Below are 25,284 nucleotides of genomic sequence, written 5' to 3' on the forward strand. Positions count from 1 at the left end.
CAGGCGCCTCATTTCTGTTCCCGCTGACGCCGACCTTGCTCCCCGCCCACCTTTCCACCTAATACCTCTTACCTGTGAGCTTGTGCCCTTCCCCTCTCCTCCTCCTTTAAACACTCCTGATGAAAGGGTTCAGGCCTGAAACACTAACCGGCTTTTACCTCCTATGGATGCTGCGTGATCAGCTGAGATTCTCCAGTCCTCAACCCCGGCATCTGCAGCTTTTCTGTTTAAGGTCTGAGGGCTCTCATGGTTAATGCATGCGCTGTTTACAGCGGCAGTGACTGGGGTACGAATCAGGTGTTGTCCGTAAGGAGTTTGTACATTCTCCCCGCGACCACATGGGTTTCCTCCCATGATCCAACGATGCATGGGATTTGTAGGTGAATTGGTCACATGGGTGGATGAGGGTGGAGCCAGCTTGTGGGCTGGAGGGCCTGTTACCACGCCATATCTCAAATTTAGAAATTATCTCTGAAACTCAGACCACGTATGGAGTAAGTATTGGAGAATCTTGAGGTGTAATGTCTCCATGAATCCACGTCTACTCTGGGTTCACTCCTATCACCTTGCTGACAGTTATCAACTTAAAACATTACAGCTTAGTTCAGGCCTTCGGCCCATGATGTTAGGCCAATCTATGTAAACTTACTCCACACCAATCCACGTTTTCCCTGCCTCATACCCTTAACCCTCTAGGTTTCTTTCCAAAAAAAAAATGGGGGGGGGGGGGGGGTCTCGGCAAAATGACAATAGTTTTGCTGGATCGGTTCTATTGGGACAAAACTCAGGCAACAACTCCGCAATTCCTCAGTGTTTCGGCTGCGTTGCAACCGCCTGGCTTGCGGGGGGGGGGGGGGGGGTGGGGGTTTAATCCAGCCACCCAGAGCTTAAACAATACAGCTGAGATCTGCACCCAGAGAGAGAATGGGGAGAAGGTAGAACAGTCACACAGTGAGAAAGTAGCTGGAGAAGGTAACAATGACCGCAGTGGGGCGGGGGGGTGTAAAGAAAAAAAGGGGTAGAAAGTGGGGAAAATGGGTGAACAGATTAAAATGTGGAGTTGAGCAATCTGTGGTCAGAGTGAACAATTGATAGAAAGGAGAACAGAGATAGAATAATTAACACAAATATGAAGCACAACAGCTTAATAGAGGGACAGATAATGGTTGGCATGCAATAGGTGCGGAGGGAAATGCACAGGAGGATGAATAGATGGTTGGAAAGATGGAATTGTCGGCAGTGCATATAGAATACAGGGGAAGTGGATGAATGATGGTTGAGGTGGGAGAACACACAGAATGATGCTGTGGGAACACGGGTCCTTGCACTAATCGGCATTGCTGTCTTAACTTCAGTGGATGTATTTAGTGAGGACTGTTCAGCAGGTTGCAACATCCATTGGAGCACACAGAGCCAGGCAGAGGCCCACAGGGTCCACTGGTGTGCCATGTGTCATTTCACACTCCAGTGGAGTGAGATGACGTCACGGCCTCGAGAGGAAAGCTCGAGTGATTCATCAGCACTGGCCTAACCCAGATATGTCGCTTGCAGTGAAGGAGAGTGTGGCACTATGCCAGGTTACGGCAATCTGTCACGCTGGACAGATGGCTCTGCACATCCAATCATGTGGCTCTACATGAAGCAATCTCGGGAGTTAGATGTTAGGCAGGATGAGAAACATGAATTAAATGATACAGATGAACTTAAAGTAAATCTCATCAAATACATTAGCACGCATGCAAAGCATGGGTATCGTCAGGAACACAAATGTTCCTGTGACAGGGCAATATAGTTAGTGAAGCAGTAAACACAAGGATGTTACTGTGCCAGCAATCCGGACCAGGCTTCGAATCCTCACTGTCTGTAAGGAGTTTGTACGTACTCCCCATGTCTGTGTGAGTTTTCCCCGGGAGGTCTCCGGCTTCCTCCCACCTTTTGAAATGTACCGGGGGTTGTGGGTCAATTGGGCAACACAGGCTCGTGGGCAGAAATGGCCTTTTATCATGCTGTATATCCAAATTATTTATAAATCTATATGGACTGGCTGGGCTGAATCTGATGGCAACTCTATGGAATGGATGCAACAGCCACTCTCAGGACAGACCGATCCTGGGGACTTTCAGAGACTTTTCACGACTGCCTCACTGGCAAACTCCCCAGCTCACTGCTATCTTGTGAAACCGCAGATACATACATTCCCAAAGAACGCACTTAAGAGTTCATCAGAGAAGGTGTGGAGGAAATGTACTCATCAGCCTCCACAGGATCAAGGTTTGGGGCTGCTCTGTTAACCATGGAAGGTGACAGTGTGGTGATGGAGAGGCACAACTGTATCTCCTCACATAGGCATCCTCCACGAAAGTCACCGACACAAGGAAACGCCACCTCCTGCACTTCTCCCAAGTCATCCTCCATCTGATTTGGAAATATTTTGCTGATTCAGCATAATGGATTCACACAGCACGGAACAGGCCCTTCAGCCCCAACATCCATGCTGGCCATGCAAGCATACCGAGCTAGTCCCATTTGCAGCATTTGGTCCCTGTCCTTCAAAACCCTTCCTATCCATAGATCTGTCCAAATGTTTTTTTTCTCCTTCCCCCCCCCCATTCGATGTCGTAATGGCACACACTGCTATAACGTCCTCTGGTAGCATGTTCCAGATACGGACTGCCCTCAGAGTGAAACGTTGGCACCTCAGGTCCCTCTTAAGTATCCCCCTTCTCACCTGACACCTATGCCCTCACATTCTAAAATCAGCTACTCGGTGGGAGGGGGCATTGGATCTAGAATTAGAGTCATAGCGTTAGACAGCACAGAGACTTTGGCCCAACTCATCCACGCTGACCTGATTTTTCAACTGAAAAACTTACCCACATTTAGACTGTATTCCTCTCAACTTTCTGATACGTGCACCTGTCTAAATCTCTTTTAAATGTTGTAACTATATTCACTTCTATAGCTTCCTGTGGCACCTAATTCCACATACCTATTATTCTTTCTGTGAAAAAGTTGCCCTCAGGTCCTTTTAAATCTTTGCCCTCTATGCCTCCTTGAACCTGGAAGTAGACGGCAAACGTTCACTTTATGCTGCCTTTCCTGAGGAACAAAAGAGAGCTCAGGACCCTTAGGTGCACATGTATCTACTGATCTCTTGATCCACAGGGATCAAGTACCCACATCCATCAACTCGGGGCCCAGATCAGAGGCCTGATCCCACACGTGGGTGTTTATCCCTCCTGAGGCTCCAGACCCATCCCAGTTCCCACCATTTGCTGTGTTGTGGGGCAGCTGGGCCACGATGGAATGCAGAAGGCCAAGACATGCCGCCCCTCTCTGCAACCTGATGCTATCGAGGCCACCTACTACGTCCATGCTCAGAGCTGATCTCCCTTCCCTTCAGCTGCCAGGTATTTCTGAGGCCAGGCACTCCCAACTGGACAGGGTGAGGCCTGAAGACCAGTGAGCCAGATCGAATACACCCTCTCTCCAAGTATACACAGCCTATCCATCCCTGGGCTGCAGGGTCCTACTCAGTCTCTTCCTCTGTGCCTGCTGCTGCCCCCCACTTCAGATGTCAGAATCAGAATTTATTATCATGAATAAGTCATGAAATTTGGTGTTTTGTGGCAGCATCAGAGAGTAAACGTTCATATTATAACTATCTTACAAAATTACTACATAAAAAAAGTAAAATTAATAGTGCATGAAAAGTAAGGCAGTATCTTTGGTTCAGTGATTACTCAGGAATATGATGGCAGCGGGGAAGAAGCTGTTCTGTGCCGCTGAGTGCTTGTCTTTAGGCTCCTGCACCTTTTTCCTGATGGTAGCAGAGTGAAGAGGGCATGGCCTGGGTGGTGGGGGTCTTTGAGGATAGAGGCTGCTTTTTTAAGACAACGCCTCATGTAGACATCCCCGATGGAGTGAAGTCTGGTGCCTGTGATGTGGCATGCCGAGTTAAAAACCCTCTTGAGTTTATTCTTGTCCTGAGAATTGGCACCTCTATACCAGGCAGTGATGCAACCAGCCAGAATGCTCTCCACAGTACACCTGTAGAGGTTTCTTGGGTGACAGTCAACTCACAAAGTATAACCGCTGGTGAGCCTTCTTTGTTGACATCAGATGCTCGGAAATGTTGACACCCAAGAATTAGAAGTCCTTGACCCTCTCAGCTACTGAGCCCTCGATGAGTACTGGGTCGTGTGCCCCTGACTTCCTCCTGAAGTCCACAATCATCTCCTCGATGTTGCTAACGTTGAGCGTAAGGTTGTTGCCATTACACCATTCAACGAGCTGATCTATCTCTCTCCTGTACGCTTTCTGGACCGAGATTTTTTAAAAATCTTGATGTGGGCCTAGATTTTTTCAAAACTTCTAAATGCTGAGAGTGGTATTAAGAATCACTTCCAACATAGTAAATACCACGCCAAAGCTACACATAGCAACACAACCACCATTATTTTAGTTTTGCTGCACTCAATGAAACTTCGCGGCAAATTTTGCTCACATTTAGTCGATAAAAATACCCAGTGTAGCCTGTTAAATGTGCCTGCACATATGATACAAAGTATTTTTATTTTGGCCTTTTCTGATAGACGAGAAGTATGGTTATCACCTCTTACAAGAATTGCAGATTAATCTCTCTGAGCTTTCTCAGATTGGAAACATCAGGGAATTTAAATACCCTGGATGTGGAAAGCTTGCTCTCCTTCCGACTGCAGTGAGAGTCATTAACAAGCGCAAAGAACTGGACCGAGATTTAACTTCCAGCAATATGCACCTCCAATGTTGGTTGATCTAATTTAGAAGCCTTGGTCAGCTCTGTAAGTCAGTTCAAGGTGGCATAGTGTGTGGCGATGGAAGCTGCTACTTCACCATGCCAGTAACTTGGGTTCAATCCTAATGGGCCCCCACCACCCTGGTCACAGCCTCCTCTTGCTGCTCCATTTATAACTCCCAATGCCTTGTAAAAGTAGCCGGCAAATTAAAAGACTCGATCCTATCATCCAGAAGTATATTCATGAGTGTGAGATCTTGCACCTCCTCCTTCTCTCCCACAGAATGCCAGAGGAACTCAGCAGGTCAGGCAGCATCTATAGAAGGCAATAGATAATCAAAGTACTGGTTCGAAACCCTTCCTCTGGATTCTTGATGAAGGGTTTGGGTTTGAAATGTTGACTATCTATGGACGTTGCCTGACGTGCTGGGTTCCTCCAGCAATTTGTGCGTCGTTCCATTTTTCTGCAGTGTCTCTTGCTTGTCATTATCAGACTCCTGGTTGCAAAGTTATGCGGCTCCGCACTGAATAATCTGTAACTCTGCATCTTCTGTAAGGTTGTACTATGTGTATGATGAACGGTTTTCAAAACAACCTCTATCGCTGCACTTTGAGGTGTGTGACAATAAACCTGAACTCGAGGCACATTCCCATAGTGTTCTCAACGATTGAGCAGCTGAAGCCTAAAATGCAAGCCCAGGGCCTTGGACCAGGGACACAGGAGCAGCTGAGTCCCTGGCCAGATTGCAACTCGGGATTTATCGATATCACTCTGGCCAGATCCAGTTGAGGCGGCTGAAGTTACGAGGAGCCAGTCTGCATCTTTGACGCTCAGTCACCCTGATGGATAGACTGGTACGTCTGCGATTTTGGCACAAGATTGATTTGTTTTGCTCAACAACTCCAGCAAATGGACATAATAATTTTCAAATTGCGGCAATTATGCAAACTACAGGAATACTTTGTAAGATGGAGACTGTCCGCCTCCATGGGCTGCCTGCCAGAGAAGAGAGGGCAGTGAAGCCCGTGTAATAGCTGAGCTCAGAGATGGATGAATCACCCGGTCACCGTACCTCCCTCTGTCGAAACACCCAGACACCTCCTGTTAATGACCTATACCTCCCCCTGAGGAAATACAAGACAACTCTCATTGGTGATAGTCTTCAGGTTGGGTGTCATTGAACTTCAATGATGACATGATCAATTCTGGTTCTCATTAGGGTCTTCCTTTCTTGCCCACGTTAATTGAATGATAATCGATCTCACAAACATTCATTTCAATCGATGTTAAAGGGACGTAACAGGGTGCAGCTGTTTAATCAGCGTAAATTCTGAGCCTGTGTCCATGTGTGGTCAAGTGTGGAATACTAACTGCCAGTTCCTTCCGAAAATGCAACAATATTTGAAGCCCCAGTGATGCCAATGGAATTTTAGGACAAAGGGGAAGGCGAGTTCTTTTACTTCAGTGCCTCTAAATTTGAGTTAAATTGACTGCAGATCTCTCCGCTTCTCCCGATGACTTCAACCATGGTGTCTGGAGACTTTTGTGTTTTACTTATGAGTTAAATATTGGAGCCTGTCACACAGCAGCCTATTTCACAGACAACGAAGCCTAATCTGAGTTTAACTGTTGCTTAACTGCTGCATTAAGTCATTTGGTCTCACCCTTTCAGAGATATCCCCCATGTTCTACCCGTCCCTCTATCATCTTTGCTGCTACCTACAACAAATCTGTTGTTTCTGCTCTCAGTCCTGATGAGTTCCTGGGCGTCCACGTATCAGAAGTTCTCTCCTCCAGCCAGTAAATCGATGCAACCCTGAAGATGGCACACCATCATTTCTATTTTCTAAAAGGTCTGAGCAGATTTGGCATGTTGCAGGGCCAAATCTCTAGGTCTGCAGGTTCCATCACCGCCTGACTTGTGCACTCAGGTGCCCGGGAATGCAAAAGGCTGCAGAAAGTGGCAAGAAGCTGGCCCAAGTCAGGCACCGACCGACCGACCTCCCATTCATTGCCGACATCTATGTGAGGTTCTGCCTCAAGAGGGCAGCCAACATCACAAAGAACCCCCACCACCAGGTCACAATCTTCCCTCGCTGCTCTCGGCTAAAGAACAGTAACAATTTTTATCCAACACCTATCAGACTGTTGAACCCCTCCATATAACCCTAACCCTGACCATTAACTATCCCAGGACAACCAAAATATCTGCTTACGGACAGAGATGTCACCTTTTTTCTAACATGACTTAACAGTGTTTATCTCGTTCCTGTTTGTGGTCATTTACAGTTGTAATTGGTGTATATCAGCTACCTGTTTTGGCTGCAGCAATTAAGAATCTGTACATTGGGTATGTATATGACAATAAACTCACATTGAATGGTCCCACTTCTGAAACGCGGACTGTTTCTCTATCCATAGCAGCTTCCAACAACTTTCAGCAGTTATATAACTATCTAGTTAAGCTTCATTTGGCATACCGTGTGCAATTCTGGTCACCTGATCACAGGGAGGACGTGGAGGCTTTGGAAAAGGTTACAAGAATGCTGGAAAAACTCAGCAGGTCACATCACGTCCACAGGAAGTAAGACCTGAACCCTTCTTCGGGAGTCTCGGAAATCCGGTAGATTAAAAAGATGGGGGTGGGGGGAGAAGGGAGAGGAGCACAGGGTAGCATGTGGGTACTGGTGGGAGGAGAGAAGTTGAGGTGTTTGGGGAGAAGGCAGAGTGCTGCGAAAGAAAGGAGAAGGGACAGGAACTGGAGGAAGGGAGAAAGAGGGATGAGGGAAAGAGAGAGGGCAGGATGCTGCCTAGTTCAGAAGGTATGAGTTATTGGCACAGGTTGCTTTCTCCATAGTGTCAGAGGCTGAGGGGAGACCAGATAGTAGTTTTATAAAATTATGAGAGGCATTGATAGAGTAGGCAGTCAGAATCTATTCCCCTGGGGTAATTATTTCAGGTGAGGCAGAAGTTGTTTAATAGCGATGTGCGGGACAAGTTTTTAAACAGTGAGTGGTGGGTGCCTGGAATGGACTGGCCAGAGTAGCAGCGGAAACAAACCCAGTAGTAGTGCTTCAGAGGCTTTGAGACAGACTCATGAATTTGCAGGAAATCGAGAGATGGGAATCATGTATCAGCAGAAGAGTTTCAGCACAGATATGTGGGCCAAAGGGGCCTGTTCCTGTGCTGTGATCCTCTCTTCTTATTACTGATGACAGAGAAGGGCGACTGTGGCAGTAAGATCTCACATTTATTTTCTGCATCTTAATCTATTTGCAAAGGTAGACTAATACATTTTACAAAGATTTGGTGTCAAGCGCGAAGAACAATTCAGGGTTAAACTGAATTAAAAACATGAATGTGGGTCTCAGGAACAATAACCATAAAACTTGTAAGAACCATTTGGATCGTGAATGTCCAACTGGAAGGAAAGCTGTGGAACCTAACTAGTCCAGGCAGACCCACAACAGTGCCCAGAAAACTGCGCCAGCACACCACCCAGTCCAGGGACGCAGCAAGGGATAAGCAATAAATGCTGGCCTCGACAAAAGCGCCCAGCTCCCGAGAGAACAAAAGGAAGAGTCAGCTTCCAATGCAGCGTTATATCAAAAATCAGGATTATTGGCAGCTTTCCAGGATCAACAACTCATTCTCCCGAAACAAACCAGGAGAAGAGTGGAGCATTAAAAAATACCGTTCATTTCCTTCATTGATATTTATTGGATATAAAAACTACTAAAGGCTTGATGCAGACAGCGAAGAATCACTAACTATGAAGAGCCATACATTATTACTCGAGAACCAAGGCAGGAGGAGCAGTGACAGTGGGGAACCAGGACCATGTGGTGGAACTGAAGCTTCTGTCCAACTGGAGGTGGGTGGAAAGTAGGGGAGGGACAGTCATTGTGACAGATGGTTTTCCCACCACTTTGGCAAATGGCCACATCTCCAACTCCTTGCTTTTCTTGAACAGAAGGTATGAAGCTGTAGGGGGATCTATATGTTAGGGGAGATTACCGCGGACCCCGTGATCAGGCCAACAGCATCAATCTCTTAATTTATCATCACCACCAATGGCCAAGCCATTTCCACCCAGAGTCTTTGCCATGGGGTTTCCTGCCTCATTGTTTGAAGCAAATAACATTGGATGGGTTTGTCTATTATCTTCCTCACACTTCATCACATTTGCTCTGACTGCCTTTCACTTTCTGGTTGATCCAATTGGTTCTGCTTTCAGTTAATCTGATTGGTTCTGCCTCTTGGTTGATCTGATTGGTTCTGCCTTTTAGTTGGTCCGAATGGTTCTTCCTTTTAGTTGATCCGATTGGTTCTGCTTTTTAGCTGATCCAATTGGTTCTGCCTTTCAGTTGAATCGATTGGTTCTGCCTTCCAGTTGATTTGATTGGCTCAGCCTTCCGAATGATCTAATTAGTTCTGCCTTCCAGCTGATATGGTTGGTTCTACCTTTCGGTTGATCTGACACGAGTCTCTGAAATTCCCCAGTCTTCTCTTCCCTCCACATGGCCTCCACCTCCTTGGGCACTTCCCAATGTAAATGCTGAAAGTGCAAAATGTGTCCCTACATTTCCTCCCTCACCTCCATGCTCTATCCTGGGCAACAAACAGATCTTCCAGGTGAGGCAGAGTTACATGCACGTCGTCCAACCTCATCTGTGTTCGGTGTCCCCAGTCTGGCCTCGTCTACATCAGACAGATCAAACGTAGATTTGGTGACAACTTCGCCGAACACCTATGCTCAGTGTGGGGTCTAACTCTGAGCTTCCTGGAGCAATTTGTTTCAACTCCCTTAACCTTTCCTACAGTGACATGTCTATCCTCAGGCCATTATAGAAGTGAGGCTCAATTTAAACACATATTACTCCTGGTCAGCCTTAAACCTAATGGCATGAACATTGATTTAAGGAACCCCTGATTCCATGTGTGGAGAGGTTTTCTGAATAACTATCTCTAAATTGCTTTGCTGAGCATGACATGGTTATGGGTGTGATCAAGGCAGTTTCTAAGAAAGAAGTTCACAAGATCACAACGTAAGGGAACAGAAGTCAGCATTCAGCCCATCGAGTCTGTTCTGCAAATCCACCCTGAGCTAAACTGTTCTCACATCTAGCTCCAAGTTCTGGCCTTTTCCCCACGATACCCTGACTAATTAGACACCTATCAATCTCCCCCTTAAACTGCCCCAGTGATCTGGCTTCCACAGCTGAAGGTGGCAACAAATTCCACAAACCCACGTCCCTCTGGCTAAAGAAATTTCCCCGCATCTCTGTTTTAAATGGGTACCTTCTAATTCTAAGACTGTGCCCTCTTGTCCTGGATTCACCCACCAAGGGTAACAGCTTATTCACATCTACTCTGTCCAATCTCTTCAGCATTCAAAATGTTTCTATGAGATCCCTTCTCATTCTTCTATACTCCAATGAATAGAGTCCAAGAGCCAAACATTCCTCATATGTTAGCCATTGTATTCCAGGAATCATCCTGGTAAATCTTCTCTGTACTCATTCCAGCATCATTACATCTCTTCTAAGATAAGGGACACAAAAGTGCACACAGTTTTCCAAATGAGGTCTCACCAGTGCCCCACAGAGCCTCATAAAAACCTCTTTACTCTTATATACTTTTCCTCTATGGCCGCCCATAAAGTATTAAAGAAGTGAAGATCACCACTGACCATGATCCAGCAAACCCTGACACCATAGTTTCCATCACCTTACCTCAGCACGTTTTCCCCTTTCCCTCTATCTTTTCTTGCCCCCACCTCCCCTCTACTCCCAACTACGATGGTTTCTCCCTCTTCCTGTCACACCTTCTGTCTTGTCCCTAACTTTCACTCCCCCTTTATGCACATAATATAACCCCTTCCCTTCAATCTTGATGAAGGGTCCTAACCCAAAATGTTGACTGACCGTTTAGAGCATCGAACATTATATCACAGTGCAGACACTTCAGGGCCCTCTAATTTTCTGACATCCATGTGCTTATAGAAGAGTCTTTTAAATGTCCCTGTTGTACCAACCTCCACCACCTGTTCGCTGCCACTCTCTGTGTAAAAATCATACTGCTGTGACCTCTAAATTTCACTCACCTTTAACCAGTGGTTCTCAACCTTTTTCTTTCCACTCACATACCACTTTAAGTATTCCCTATACCATTGGTGCAGGAGAATAGAGCTGAAATGGATAATAAATCAGCTGTGATGGAATGGCAGGGTGGGCTCAGTAAGCCGAATGACCTGATTCCACACTGATGGTCTTATGGTATTCCCGATGTAGGGACCCTGGACATCAAGCATTGCCACATTCCTCACAAGCAGTCGGCTCGTCACTTACTTGTACAGGGCATCTCGGGGGAGTCGAAGTCCGCTCGGTAGTAGCCATTGCGACAAGTACACACGCTGGACGCTTCATTTAAAGAGCGGCTGTTGGTAGGGCAGAGGGCGCACATCTTACTGCCTTGATTTGCCTTGAAAGTCCCAGAATGGCATGCTGGAAAAGAGAGAGAGAGTCACTTAAGTTCTGAAACAAGCCCATATTTTCCAGCAGTTGAGGGAGATCACTGCTCCGGCCTGTGTGATCATTCCACTTAGAAGTGTCACTGAAATCATCCAGAAACTGCTCTGCCCACGACTGCAACAAACCACAGAAAGTTGTAAACTCAGCTTAGCCACCTGCCTGCTTTTGGCTTAAACCCTGAAGAAGGGCTCAGGTCCGAAACATTGGTTATATACCTTCATCTCCTTTGGATGCTGCGTGACCAGCTGAGTTCCTCCAGTATTTTCTTTGTGATTTTACTCCCCTCAACTCCCACTCCCTTGACAAGCAGCCAGTCCTGAGTGACTCATCTTCCACTACCCGACCCCTCGGTTTTTCCTTGCCTCTCCCACCCTTTGCCTGGCAGCTGCCAATCCACAGTCTCAGTCCATCGCACCTCACCTCTGTCTGGTCCACCAATCACACATGGGCTTGTGTCTTGCTCCTCCCACCTGGCAAATGGGCCAGGCCCGAAACAGTGGTCACCCTTTACCTCCTGCGGATGCTACGTGACCTGCTGAGTTTCTCCAGCACCCTGCCTGTCCTCTTTACACTGGCTTCTCTTCTCTGCATTCCCAGTCTTGATGAAGGGCTCTGGCCCAAGACGTCAACCGTTTCTTTTCTCCCACTGATGCTACTAGACCCGCTGAGTTCCTCCCACAGATTGGGTTTAGCTTCGGATTGCAGCATCTGCAGTCTACTGTGTATACCCAATCTACCAGTCTGCGGGAGGAAAGCGGATGATCCTGGTGAAACAGAGACAACCATGCCAAAGGCTCACCAATGCCTCGACTTTGCAAGGAGGTTTGGAATATCGTGGGATACTCTACCATTTTTCACAGAGGAAGATCTTCAGGGTAGGCATCCCCTTGATCACTGCTGTCCCCTCCCTCCCTTCTCCACCTATCACCTCCAGCCTTTGCGACCACACCACCCCACCCCACCCCAGTTCTTTTGTTTGGACACCTGCCAACATTTTTCCATACCTTTTTGAAGGGCTGTAGCCCAAAATGTCCGTTATGCATTTTTACCTTTGCCATATAAGGGACACTGCTTGTCCTGCCGAGTTTCTCCAGCTTTGTGTTTTTACTCTATCACAGTGGTTCTCAACCTTTTTCTTTTCACTCACATTCCACTTTAAGTAACCCCTATGCCATGGGGGCTCTGTGATTAGTAAGGGATTGCTTAAGGTGGGATCTGGGTGGAAACAAAAAGTTTGAAAACCACTGTTTTAATCATACCTAATTGACTTGTTATGTGCACGGTTTCAGAACTCAATGGGAAATGGGCCAATGACAATTTTTCTCAAGCAAAATATTTCAGTAACAATTGGGTCTAGAGCAGTGATTCTCAACCTTCCCTTCCCACTCACGTACCACCTTAAGCAATTGCTTACCAATCACAGAGCACTGATGGCATAGGGATTACTTGAAGTGGTTTGTGAGTGGAAGGAAAAAGGTTGAGAACCACTGGTCTATCATATTTCGACAGGTTCACTATGGAAAGTATATCATTTCACAGTCTGGTTTGGGAATTCGAGAGCGCAGTAATACAGAAGGTAACAAACATGGGCATGACCGTAACAGGGTCCAACCTCCCACCCGTTGCAGACATCTCTGTGAGGTGCTGCTTCAAGGAGCCCCATCAGCCTGGCCACAACCTCTCCTTACTGCTATCTTTGGGCACCAAGTACAGCACCTCTAGGTTCGAGAACAGCTTCTTTGCAACAGCTAGCAGGCTCTTGAACCTCCCTTTATCACACTAATCATGGATGGCTCTGATAGCACAAAAGGACTGTCTACACTATTGCAAATTACTATTTTATTTTGCATGAGGATTACTGTGAATATTTAAGATCTAGCTATTTTGTTTTATTTGTTGCCTCTTTTTCAATTAATTGAGCATACCATTATGGTTGTTATGAGTTGTTTATGTTTTAACAAAGAATCTGTTCGGCTGCAGCAGATGAGAATTTCAGTCCATATGTGGATTGTACAATATGTATCACAATAAACTTATCATCATCATGAAACCTGTGGCCACAGGGAGACCATGCAGTACCTGAGATCAGGGTTGAACCAGGATCACCAGGGCAGCAGCTTTACCCATTTGCTCAATTGTGTTGTGCATAGCCTCTTGGGTTTGTACACCCAGCTGGCCCGGTGGGAGGAAGCTGGAATTACTAGCGCTGAACTCTCTGGTCGTGACAGCACGCAGAGGATTTTTACAATCCATCTACGAATCACAGGACATCACCCTATTCGCTGTTTACATGGGAACTAAGTTAATCAGGAGACACAGGAAAGATCCGGAGCAAAACACAATATGCTAGAGGACATCTGTGGGTCGAGCAGCATCTAGGGAGAGAAAGAGTGATCAACGTTTCAGGCCGGAACCCTTCAGCAGGACAGAGAGTGCAGAGGGAAGGACAGGGTGAGAGGTGTTGGACAGGTGAAGGAAGGGGTGAAGGATGATGGCCAGAGGCAGATGCCAGATAAAGGGAGAGAGAGAGGGGGGGGGGCATGAAACCAAGGGGTGATGTGGAGGAAGATGAGCGACACAGGGTAGATCAGGAACTCTATGCGAGAATGGCAGGAAAGAGCTCACCAAGTTTACCAGTTGAAGCTGTCCCTCTCACCGCAGCTCTGGCAGTTGTTGTCCCAATGCAGACGCCAGCTCGTGCTCATTTCTGACACACGGCAGCTCCCTCCTGAGTCATTTACCGTTTATGTTGCCAGTGTAATAGACTTAAGCCGAGATTTGAATTAATAAACTGTGATTTCGCAAACTGCCACGCTATGAAGTTGTCAGATCTGTCAGCTCCTGTTACTGGCCTGCCAAGTGTTATCGCACTAATAAAAAAAAAGTCCATGTTTATTATTTCCCTCTGTAATTCTGCTGAATTCCCCACGTGTCTGGCTGGTAGTTCTCCTCAGGCCACTGAAGCAGTATTTGGAAGGTCCTAAGACAAGACTCTGTCCAGCTGGCCTATCAAGGGAGTGGTTTCGAGTGGTTAGAGAGGCATACAGCATGGAGGCCAGACGTGCCATGGAAGTAGAGGGACCATACACCTGTCTGCTTTGATGGGAGGGAGATGCAGTGAGTCAGAATCTTCAAGCTCTTGCCAGTCCATATTTCAGAGGGTCTCTCCTGCAGTCAGAATATAGAGGAAACCATGAATAAGGCACATCAATGCCTCGATTCCCTAAGATGTCTGAGGAGATTGCCGTGTCATTGTATACTCTGTCAAACCTCTACAGGTGCACTGTGGAAATCACAGCCTGGTTTTGTAATTTGAGTGCCCAGGAATGCCGAAGGGTACAGAAGCCTGCAAACATGGCCAGGACCATCACAGGGTCCAACCTCTCATCCACCGAATGCCTCTACGTGAGGTTCTGCCTCAAGAAGGCAGCCAACATCATAAAGGACCTCCATCACAACCTCCTCTCACTGTTACCTTTGCGCATAAGGGTACAGAAGCTTGAAGACCACCCCTTCTAGGTTCAGGAGTAGTTCTTTTCCAACAGCTATGAGGCTAAAGCATTGCTGCACTACTGTAATGCCAATTTTGTTCTTACGTGATGGCGACTGTGAACATTTATTGTCAAAGCACCCTCTCCAAGTCCACTCTGTCTTGTCCTTGCAGCATTTGATAGGTTTCAACGCGATTCCCCCACTCATTCTTCTAGCGAATGCAGCCCCAGAGCCTTCAATCGCTCCTCATTGATAACCCTTTCATTCCAGTGAATGTGCTCAGAAGTGAGGGAGGAGGTGTGACCACAAGTGGAGCACCTCCAGTGGTAACAGGGGAAGGTACCAAAGAGGCAATTGGTGGGAAGGGAGGAGAGGACGAGGGAAGTCACAGAGAAAGTGGTCTCTGCGGAAGGTGGAGAGGAAAGAAGAAGTGAAGGTGTTTCTGGTGGTTGGATCACATAGTAGGTGGCGGAAATGGAAGAGGATGTAATGTTGGATGTGGAGGCAGGTGGGTTGTTAGATGAGGACAAGGTGAGTACTATTCTTGTTGAGTGTGGGGGTGGAGGGGGCCAGGGTAGATGTGCGGGTAATGGAGGATATGAGGATGAGGGCCAAATTGATGGTGGTAGAGGGGAAGCCATGTTTTTTTTGAAGAAGCAGGACATCTTGGATGATCTCAAATGGAAAACCTTGCCCAGGGAGCAGATGCGATAGAGACGGAAGAATTGAGAGAAAGGAATGGAATCGTGATAGGGGACAGGATGTGAAGAGGTGTAGTCAGGGTAGTTGTGTGAATTGGTGGGTTTGTAGAAGATGTCTTTCGAGAGTTCATCTCCTGAGATGGAGGGAGAGAGATCGAGGAAAGGGAAAATGTTGCTGGAGATGGATCAAAGGAATTTGAGGTCAGGGTGGAAGTTGGCAGTAAAATGGATAAAGTTGACAAGTTCATTGTGGGTGCATGAGGCTGCACTAAAGTAGTCGTCAATGTAGCAGAAGAAGAGTCGAGGAACCGTGCTTGTGCAGGCTTGTAGCGTGGATTAATTCACGTAGTCAACAAAGAAGCAAGCACAGCTGGGGTCCAGGCAAGTACCTATGGCTACCCCTTTGACTTAGAGAAAGTGGAATGAGTCAAAGGAGAAGTTATTAAGGATGAGAACAAGTTCTGCCAGCCAGATGAGGATGGTGGTGGAGGAGAATTCATTGGAATTGTTGTCAAGAAAGAAGCAAAGGGGTTTGAGGTCTTCAGTATGTGTAATAATTAGATGTCCATGGTAAACAGGAGGTGGTCAAGTTCAGGGAACTTGTTGAAGTGATGGAGGGCATGTGAAGAGTCATGGACGTAGGATGGGAGGGACTGGACGGGGGGGGGAACATTGAGGCGGGTGGATACCAGTTTGGTGGGCCCCAGCATGCACGAACAATGGGTCTGCCAGAACAATAGGGTTTATGGTTCTTGGGTAGGAGGTAGAATGGGGTAGTTGAGAAACAATGAGGTTGGAGGCCATGTGAGGGAGCTGATTGGAAGTATTGAGTTCAGAGATAGTGCGCGAGGTTTGATGAGTTTTGGTGGAGTCCTGTTGGAGGGGTAAGAGGTGTTTGAGAGTTGTCGTCGGGCTTCAGCTAGATAGAGGTCAGTGCACAGATCACAACAGGACCAACCCTGCCTGTGGGTTTGATGGTGAGGTTGGTATTAGTGTGGAGAATGGAGGGCAATGGGTAGTGAGGGAGTGAAATTGCAATGAGTGAGGGGAGTGGTGAAGTCCAAGGTCCAGAGCAGGCAGAAGACTAAAACAAGGTGCCCAGGAGAAGGAGGAAGGTTTAAAGCGGGAGAAGGGTACTGTAGTGGGGGGATGGAAAGATTGTGACCAGGGTAATGGGGGTCCTTTACGATGTTGATATTATGATATTAAGATTAATTCTTCAGACTCTAAGACTCCTGTCTGAGAAGGATAGTGGCCTCAAAACTGAGAAGCTAGTGATGAAGGAACCTGTGTCAGTGTGGAGAATTTTGCAATAAAATTAGTTTTCACTGGAAAACTTATAAGATGAATTACTTTCAACTCTGAGGACTCCAATGCATAAACAGAAGTCCACGTGCATGAGTTGACAGCAAGTGACCTCATTTTTGCAATTAATCTGAAATCGGAAAAGGAAATATGCCTCACCCTTCAAAGACCAGACCACCTGATCAAAGGCTAAATGGCAGACTGAATCAGACACATAATCTGTTGGAACATAACTGCCTTCCAAGGAACACTTTAAATTTAACGATGCATTGAATTGGAGTAGAGACGGTAGACTTATTCTGATTTATATGCATATTGTGTCCCAGTTCATTTTAACGCTAATAAAATTTCAGATCTCACCCAGCTAACATTTGTGCCAATTTATTCAAAATTTCTTTTTCAAAAAGTGAAGGGAGAACGATCTTCATTAGAATGAGAAGTTAAACCAGCACCTTGTCTCCCCTCGATGATTTTGCTGGCAAAAAGTTATTTTTGCAACCTGTGCATATGACCTCTGCAGCAAGAACCTGGTATTTGTCAGAGTAGTGCATACAAATTGTCTAGTACAATTATAAAAGATTTTTTTTACAGATACCTAATTATCTGTAAAGTATTTAGGGATATTCTGGGCTTCTTAAACTAAATACACTGATTTTTTTCTCTCTTTCTTTGTAAATTATTTTAATTTAAAAACATTTAGACATACAGTAACAGGTTCTTTTGGCCCACGAGTCCGTGCCGCCAAATTTCCGGCCAATTAACCTACATCCCCGGTACATTTCGAACAGTGGGAAGAAACCGGAGTTGCCCGGGGGAAAACCCACACAGACCCTGGGAGAACGTACAAACACCTTACAGACAGGGTGGGATTCAAAACCTGGTCCTGATCGCTGACGCCATAATCGTGTTGCGCTAACGGCTACACCAGCCGTGCCACCCCACAGGAACTGTGACATGAATCAACAAAAAAAAAATTAGATCACCTATAAGATGTATTCAAAATACATAATCGTGCAGGTTTGGCACAGCCAAGGCTTCACCAATACCATTAGTTAAAGTAAAGCCACATTTCGACTGTGGGTTGTTTGTGCCTGAGCTTTAAACACACTTAAAACCAATCAATGCCCCTGTGTTCAGCAAGGCAGGCAATCACTCCTCAAGCTTCTATAATCAGCCTTTCACCCATCTCCACAAATGAAAGAGCAGAGGTAGAGCTTGAAATTAAACTGTATGCTTCAGAAAATGTTGCAAATTGCCCAGCAATGTTGAGGAAAGTACATCAATATGACACAGTCAGGAAGGTGTACATAGAGTACTTAGGGAGAGTGGTGGGGATGTGTGTGTGTGTGTGTGTGTGTGTGTGTGTGTGTGTGTGTGTGTGTGTGTGTGTGTGTGTGTGTGTGTGTGTGTGTGTGTGTGTGCATGTGAGTGTGCGCTTGTGCATGGGCATGGGCGGGTGTGTTGAGACAGATGATTGATTGATGAATCATGCTGGAGGCCATGTGGCAGAAAATGTCAATGACCATGTTCACCAAAATTAGAAACAAAGAACCATTACAGCACAGAAATATGCCCTTCTGCCCATCCAATCTGTGCTGAACTATTTTATTCTGCCTGGTCCCATTGACCTTCACGCAGACCATAGCTCTCTAGTTCATGTGCATGTTCAAATTTATTTTAAAGGCCGAAATTGAGCCAACTTTCACCATTTCAGCTGGCACTTTGTTCCACACTCTTCCCACTATCTGCGTGAAGTTTCTTCTAACATTGTCCTTGAACATTTCACCCTTAACCCACGTCCTCTAGCTCTTGTCTCACCCAACCTCAGAGGACAAAGTCTGCTTGCATTTACTCTATCAGTATCCATCATAATTGTGGATACCTCCATCAAATCTCCCCTCATTCCCTGACACTCCAGGTCATAAGAATAATTATGCAGACGAAGCAAATTATGACATCAATCTGTGTGCAACACAGTAAGAGATGCTGGTGAAGCCATCAGAGCTGGATATGTACAACTACTTATGGGAATCATTCATTAAGTATGGACAAGTGTCTGGGTGATTCCTTCTGGCCATTGTTAGTCAATTAAGAGTCTGGTGCTACTTGTGAGCAACGATGTAGATAGTGCGCTCAAGAACTCAGATCAAACAGTGCAGCAAGTTTGTGGATGGTCTCATCAGCAACTATGATGAGTTGGTTCCCAGAGAAGAAGAGGTTGGGAGGCTCATAAAATGGAGTGAGAACAACAATCTGAGTTTCAATGTGGACAGGAGAAAGGAGATGATTGTGGACTTAAGGAGGTCGAAGGGTCGACCACTCTCCACTACACTTCATTGGCTCCGTCGTGGAGAGAGTGCAGAGCACCAAGTGCCTTGGTGTGCATATAACGCGCAATTGATCCTGGGCCCACATCACTCCATTAGTCCAGAAGGTGCAGCAGTGTCTACACTTAAGGAGATCGAAGAGGGCAAGGCTCCCCACCTTGACAACATTTTACAGGAACACAATTGAGAGTGCCCTGCCTGGCTGCATCTTTGTGTGGTGCGGTAGCTGCAAAGCTTCCAACCAGAAGTCAACAACGAGGATCATCCAAACAACCATGAAGGTCACTGGGTCTCCCTTTCCACTCTTGGTGACATTCACCGGGAGTCTTACTTGTATCGGTCCCTATCCATCCAGCACACAGTGTCTCTGACCCACTACCATCAGGAAGGAGGTACAGGAGCATCAAAATCAGGACTTGCCAGGCTGGGAAATCACTTCTTCCCACAGACGGTGAGATTGATGAACTGTATTTTCTAATCGAGTAAATTATTCCAAAATATTTCTGTATTTTTGTATATATATGATTGTTATGTGCTGTGTATTGTGTGTGCACCGTGGTCAGGAGAAATGCTGTTTCGTCTGGTTGTTTCTGAAGTCAGATTATAATAAACTTGAACTTAAACTTTGGCCCAGAGTCTGCACTGAACATGATGCTGAATAAATGAAAACTGTTTGTACATGATAGGTATCCCTCTCTTCCCTGCATGTTCACATGTCTGCCTCAACGTCACTTAAACATGACTATTGTGTTTGCTTACATCATCAGCCCATTCCAGGCACCCTCCAATCTCCATGAGCAATATTGGTTCTGCATATCTCCCTTAACTTTCTTCCCCGACCTTAAACATAGGTCCTCTAATATGTGGCATTTGTTAATCTGGAAATTGATTCTGACTGCCTCTCATAATTTTATGAATCTCTATTGGGTCACCCCTCAGCCTCCAATATTTCAGAGGAAACTTTTAAAAAAAATTTAGACATGCAGCAGGGTAACAGGCCATTTCAGCCCACGAGTCTGTGGCACCCGATTTACATCCAATTAACTTACACCCCCAGTACGTTTCGAATGGTAGGAGGGAACCAGAGTCCACAGGGAAAACACAAGCGGATAAAGGGAGAACACACAAATTCCTTAGACAGCCCTGTCCTGATCGCTGGCGCTGTAAAGGCGCTGACGCTACCCAAGTTGCCCAACCTCTCCTCACAGCTATAGGTTTCCAGCTGACTTTCAGGCTTCTGCCATGGCCACTTGCTCCCAGACATGGGAGGTAGGCTATTCCCCCTGGGATACAGCAGTACCAGCCAAGGCACAGGTGTCAGAATATGCACCCAGCCACAGAGCAGAACAAGCTCTTGGAAGAGGAGAGGGGAGGCGAGGAGGAGGACTCTCAAGCGTACAAGTGTGACGCTCAGGGGGACATTATCAAGAGGAAGTCACACTGCCAGCCACTCCACCCTCAGCACTGGACACCCTGGTAGGAATTATCTGCTCTGCCACTACTGATCCAGGTGGCCTAATGAGGTCTGGGAGCCTCAGGGCCAAAGTTTGAAACATGAGCAGATTAACAGTTTGCAATTCAAAGCCCAGCCAATGCACAAGCAAGCACCTAATCTAGGTCAACATTCAGTCCCCTGGAGTAGACAAAATGCTTTCTCTCTATGGCAATCTGCCACATGCATTCCAGCCACCCTACCAATGGGCAGGTGGCTAGCAATGGTAATGCAACCTTGACAAGGCAGGAGGCTCTGGTTCATGAGCTACATGCACATAAACAGCTTGCACACAATGAAAGACACTCTGCCAGACCTGATCTGATGGAACAAGCGAGTGCAGCAACATTGACCAGACCTGTGCTATTGAATGCACAGGGTAACAGGGTTCCACGTGCCCTACTGCAGACAGTGCAATCCCACATGTATTACTGGCAGCCCCTGGAGTAAGTTAGAAAGTGATTGCTGGTGTGTATGAGGCAGCAGGGAGGAGTTTTTTTTTTCTGACGGGCTTTACAAGAAATCAGTCAGTGCAAACCCGATTCCTCAACAAGCCCATGTATGACTAACAGCGGCAGAGTCGCTGGCACACAGCTGCAGAGATCCAGGTTCAATCCTGGCCTTGACCTCAGACGCTATGCGCGTGGAGTTTGCACCTTCTCCCTGTTTTCCCCGAGTGCTCCAGTTTCCTCCCAAATCTCAAAGGTCATTGTAAATTCTTCCTGGTGGGCAAGTCAGGGTAGAATGAGGGTGGAGGTGAATGTGAGGGAAATGAAATGGGATGAGTGTACATGGGTGCTTAATGGTCATTGCAGACTTGATAGGCTGAAGAGCCTGTTTCTGTGCTGTATCTCCCTCTAATTGTCCACCCTACTTGGACATAACACAAAATAAAACTCCCGTTAATAGTGCCACAAATTTTACAAAATTCACAACAAACAAATGAACCTTGCATTTTTCTGTCATGTCCCTTTGCTTGTCTTCATGCCCCTTGACTCTTTTTTTTCAGTAACTGGTGGAAGAATGCTCATGTTGGAAGTGTTTTCAGCTTCACCAAGCTGGTGCCAGATGATACTGAGGTCAGGCTTGGTGATCATCAAATAGAATTCATGGCAACTGCAGCTGTGAATGCTATTTCTCTGAGAAAAAGCAGCGGCATGTGGGTTAATGGTGCCTCCGCTGGGGTGGACAGCAGTACAACCCTTCGAGGCCCATTTTGAACAGCAACATACAATTCAATTGACTTCCAAAAATGTCAGCCCTGAGGTCAGAATTTCGGAGGATCAGAACCCAATCCAGAAGCTTTCTCTGGAGTGAGGGGGTGACTTTATAGAGTATTATGAAATCATGACAGGCATTGTCAGGTTAGTCGATCACAGTCTTGGGTCTCCTGGGTAATGAAGTACAAAGCAAATTGTCATAGGTATAAAGTCAGGAGAGAGAGTTACACTGTGACAATTACAACAACTAAAAGACATTTGGCCAGGTACGTGGATAGAAAAGGGGGATGTGGGCTGAACTAGCTCGGGAAGGCACATTGGTCTGGAGGGATGAGTTGGGCTGAAGGGCCTGCTTCAGTGCTACACCATCGTACTGTAGTACTGAACATGTGCTGGGAGAGACACCATCTTTCAGATGTTAAACCTAAGCTCAGTCTGCCTTCGCTCGGGAGGGTGAGCAATTCCTTGCCAACCCTCCAAATGAAGATCAGGGAGACCTGCCGCAGTGCACTGACCAGACTGAGCGATCGAGTCCTTTCGCTGCTGTGCCTGGGACGGTTCTGTGCGCAAGCAGGCTCCTACGCTCTGGGCAGTGACTTAATTGTCCAGAGAGTCCTCCGAGGTCAGGGAATTTTCAACAACACTTTCAAAGGATCGGATCGGGTGTTCTTAACTCTCCTTCACCTTCCGCGGACTTTGGAGAGATTGCTGACTGATCAGAGAGTATGTGTTTGCAGCTGTAATTGGCATCAACTAAGGGCAGCTTGCAGAGCTGCTGGAAGCGACACCCAGGAGTTTTTAAACTGCAGGCTTCCAGCCAGATCATTCAGTGGCCTCATGCTGCCTGTAATACAGTTGCACTGTGATAAAAGCTGGTATGTGTAATTGCGAGATTAAGAAAACACTGATATTCTTGCATTGGCTGATGTCCAGTGTTGATAAACGTATCAGTCTACTCCCCAACTGGTTTCAAAGGCAACCACTGGAGGATTACAACCAGTTCCCTGCTTTCAGAAACATTTATTGTGCTCTCTCACACTTCCATGATGAAGATAATTCAAAATGTTTATTTCAATTTTCTCCAATCTTTTTCTTTAAAAGAGACCGTCTCTTGAAAATTGGATAGGATTTGATATTCGACTGAATTACATCCTTTCAAAACCTTCCTTATGAAAATAAGCCAGTTATCTGATCAAAATAAACTGCTTTGCTTATTGCATCTATTCATTTTAAAAACCAATATCGCTTATTGTTGTTTTTATATTCATCCTCCCTAGTTATTAAAGAGACATTACCTCCAAGAAAGATTTGAGCAATTTGATCTCGACAAGCTCTGTGCTAATGAAAAATATTTTATTTCCCTTCACTGATACAGGGAAGAGAGTCCGATGCCATCTACTTCTCTCTGCATTTTCATGCAAATGTCATTCATCTTCTTCAAATCAATCAATTTAATTGATGCAAAGCAGGGTGGGACACATTTGAACTGCTTTTATTTGTTTTTTTTTAGCCTGGGCTACACTTGGGAGTGAGTTCTCGCTGGGTTGAGGCAAAGGGTGAGGGCCTATCATTGCCAACTGTCCATGTCTTGGGACAGCTGTCAGCTCTGCCCATTGATCCTGGGATTCATGAACATTATTTGTTGGGCAGGTGGTTGATAGAGTGAATAGAAGGGATCTGGGGAATATTGTAGAGTAGTGGGATCGAAGAAATCAGGTATTCAGTACATTGAAAGTGGTGTCACAGGTAGATAGGTGGTCAAAAAGATTTTCAGCACATTGAACTTCTCAGGCTGTATACTGAACATAGAAGTTGGGCAGTCATGTTGTATAAGACATTGGTGAGGCTCCATTCGGAGTATTATTCTGTTTGCCCCGAGTAGGGAAATCGGTAACCAGAGGACATAGGTTTAAAATGATGGGGCAATGATTTAACCGGAATTTGAGGGGTAACCTTTATTACACAGAGGGTGGTGGATGAATGCAATTGGCTGTTGGAGGAGGTACGAGGCAGGTACAATTGTAATGTCTGAGAAATATTGGGACAGATGCATGGATAGGATGGGTTAGAGGCCAAACGCAGGTAAGTGGGATTGGTGGGGGTGGGAGGTTTCGCTTGATGTGGGCAAGTTGGGCCAAAGGGCCAGTTTCCACGCTGTGTGACCCTAGTCACTCTCTTTCCCTACCCCTCGGCCACCATTCCTCCAGCTCCCCACCCACTTCCCTTCCTTCTCCATTGACCTTTCCCCCTTTTTCTTTTCCACCCCATCTGTATCCACCTATTTACCTCTTACATGTTAGCCTGCGCTCCTCCCTCTACCCCTCCCATCCTCTCCTCTCTTACATGTTAGCCTGCGCTCCTCCCTCTACCCCTCCCATGTTAGCCTGTGCTCCTCCCTCTACCTCTCCCACCCTCTCTCCTCTTACATGTTAGCCTGCGCTCCTCCCTCTACCCCTCCCACTCTCTTCCCAAGTTTTTAATTCAGGTGTCTGTCTGATTTTCGAAACTCCTGACAAAGGGCTCAGGCCTGGCCTGTCAACTGCCTTTTACTTCCTATGGACGGAGCGTGAACTGTTGAATTTTTCTAGCACTTTTGGGGACTGCACCAGACTGCAAGACTTCCTTTTAATCATCATGGTATAATTGCACATCATTTACTGGTAGTTCAACGGACTTTTGTCTAGGTTGACTTTTTTCTTTCTTTGGCTTGGCTTCGCGGACGAAGATTTATGGAGGGGGTAAAAAGTCCACGTCAGCTGCAGGCTCGTTTGTGGCTGGCAAGTCCGATGCGGGACAGGCAGACACGATTGCAGCGGTTGCAAGGGAAAATTGGTTGGTTGGGGTTGGGTGTTGGGTTTTTCCTCCTTTGCCTTTTGTCAGTGAGGTGGGCTCTGCGGTCTTCTTCAAAGGAGGTTGCTGCCCGCTAAACTGTGAGGCGCCAAGATGCACGGTTTGAGGCGTTATCAGCCCACTGGCGGTGGTCAATGTGGCAGGCACCAAGAGATTTCTTTAGGCAGTCCTTGTACCTTTTCTTTGGTGCACCTCTGTCACGGTGGCCAGTGGAGAGCTCGCCATATAACACGATCTTGGGAAGGCGATGGTCCTCCATTCTGGAGACGTGACCCATCCAGCGCAGCTGGATCTTCAGCAGCGTGGACTCGATGCTGTCGACCTCTGCCATCTCGAGTACTTCGACGTTAGGGGTGTAAGCGCTCCAATGGATGTTGAGGATTCCAGCGTTGTCTCCGCTCTAGGTTGACTAATAGAGTGATAAATCACACTACTGGCCCTCCCAATCAAGCTAACATTCTGGGCTAGTCCCATTTGCCTGCATTTAGTCCAAGTCATTCTGAAACCCCTCTAGCCATATATCTGAGCAAATATATTTTGTACAGTTTAAAAACAACTTCAAATTTAGTTGGTTTCAAAACCAGTT

At 46.5% G+C, this 25,284-nt stretch overlaps 1 protein-coding gene across 14 annotated transcripts in view; it reads right to left on the minus strand.

Annotated features, from left to right (window-relative positions):
* Positions 1 to 25,284, minus strand: part of LOC138742284 (ephrin type-B receptor 1) — a 507,783-nt gene that overhangs the window by 182,064 nt on the left and 300,435 nt on the right. For all 14 annotated transcript variants that reach the window (XM_069896471.1, XM_069896465.1, XM_069896467.1 and 11 more), the window contains one exon: positions 11,129 to 11,284. In XM_069896471.1, coding sequence (XP_069752572.1) covers positions 11,129 to 11,284 — 156 coding nt within the window. The remainder of the gene's footprint in view (positions 1 to 11,128; positions 11,285 to 25,284) is intronic.

The sequence above is a fragment of the Narcine bancroftii genome, chromosome 9 (assembly GCF_036971445.1).
Source record: "Narcine bancroftii isolate sNarBan1 chromosome 9, sNarBan1.hap1, whole genome shotgun sequence".
Taxonomy (NCBI): domain Eukaryota; kingdom Metazoa; phylum Chordata; class Chondrichthyes; order Torpediniformes; family Narcinidae; genus Narcine; species Narcine bancroftii.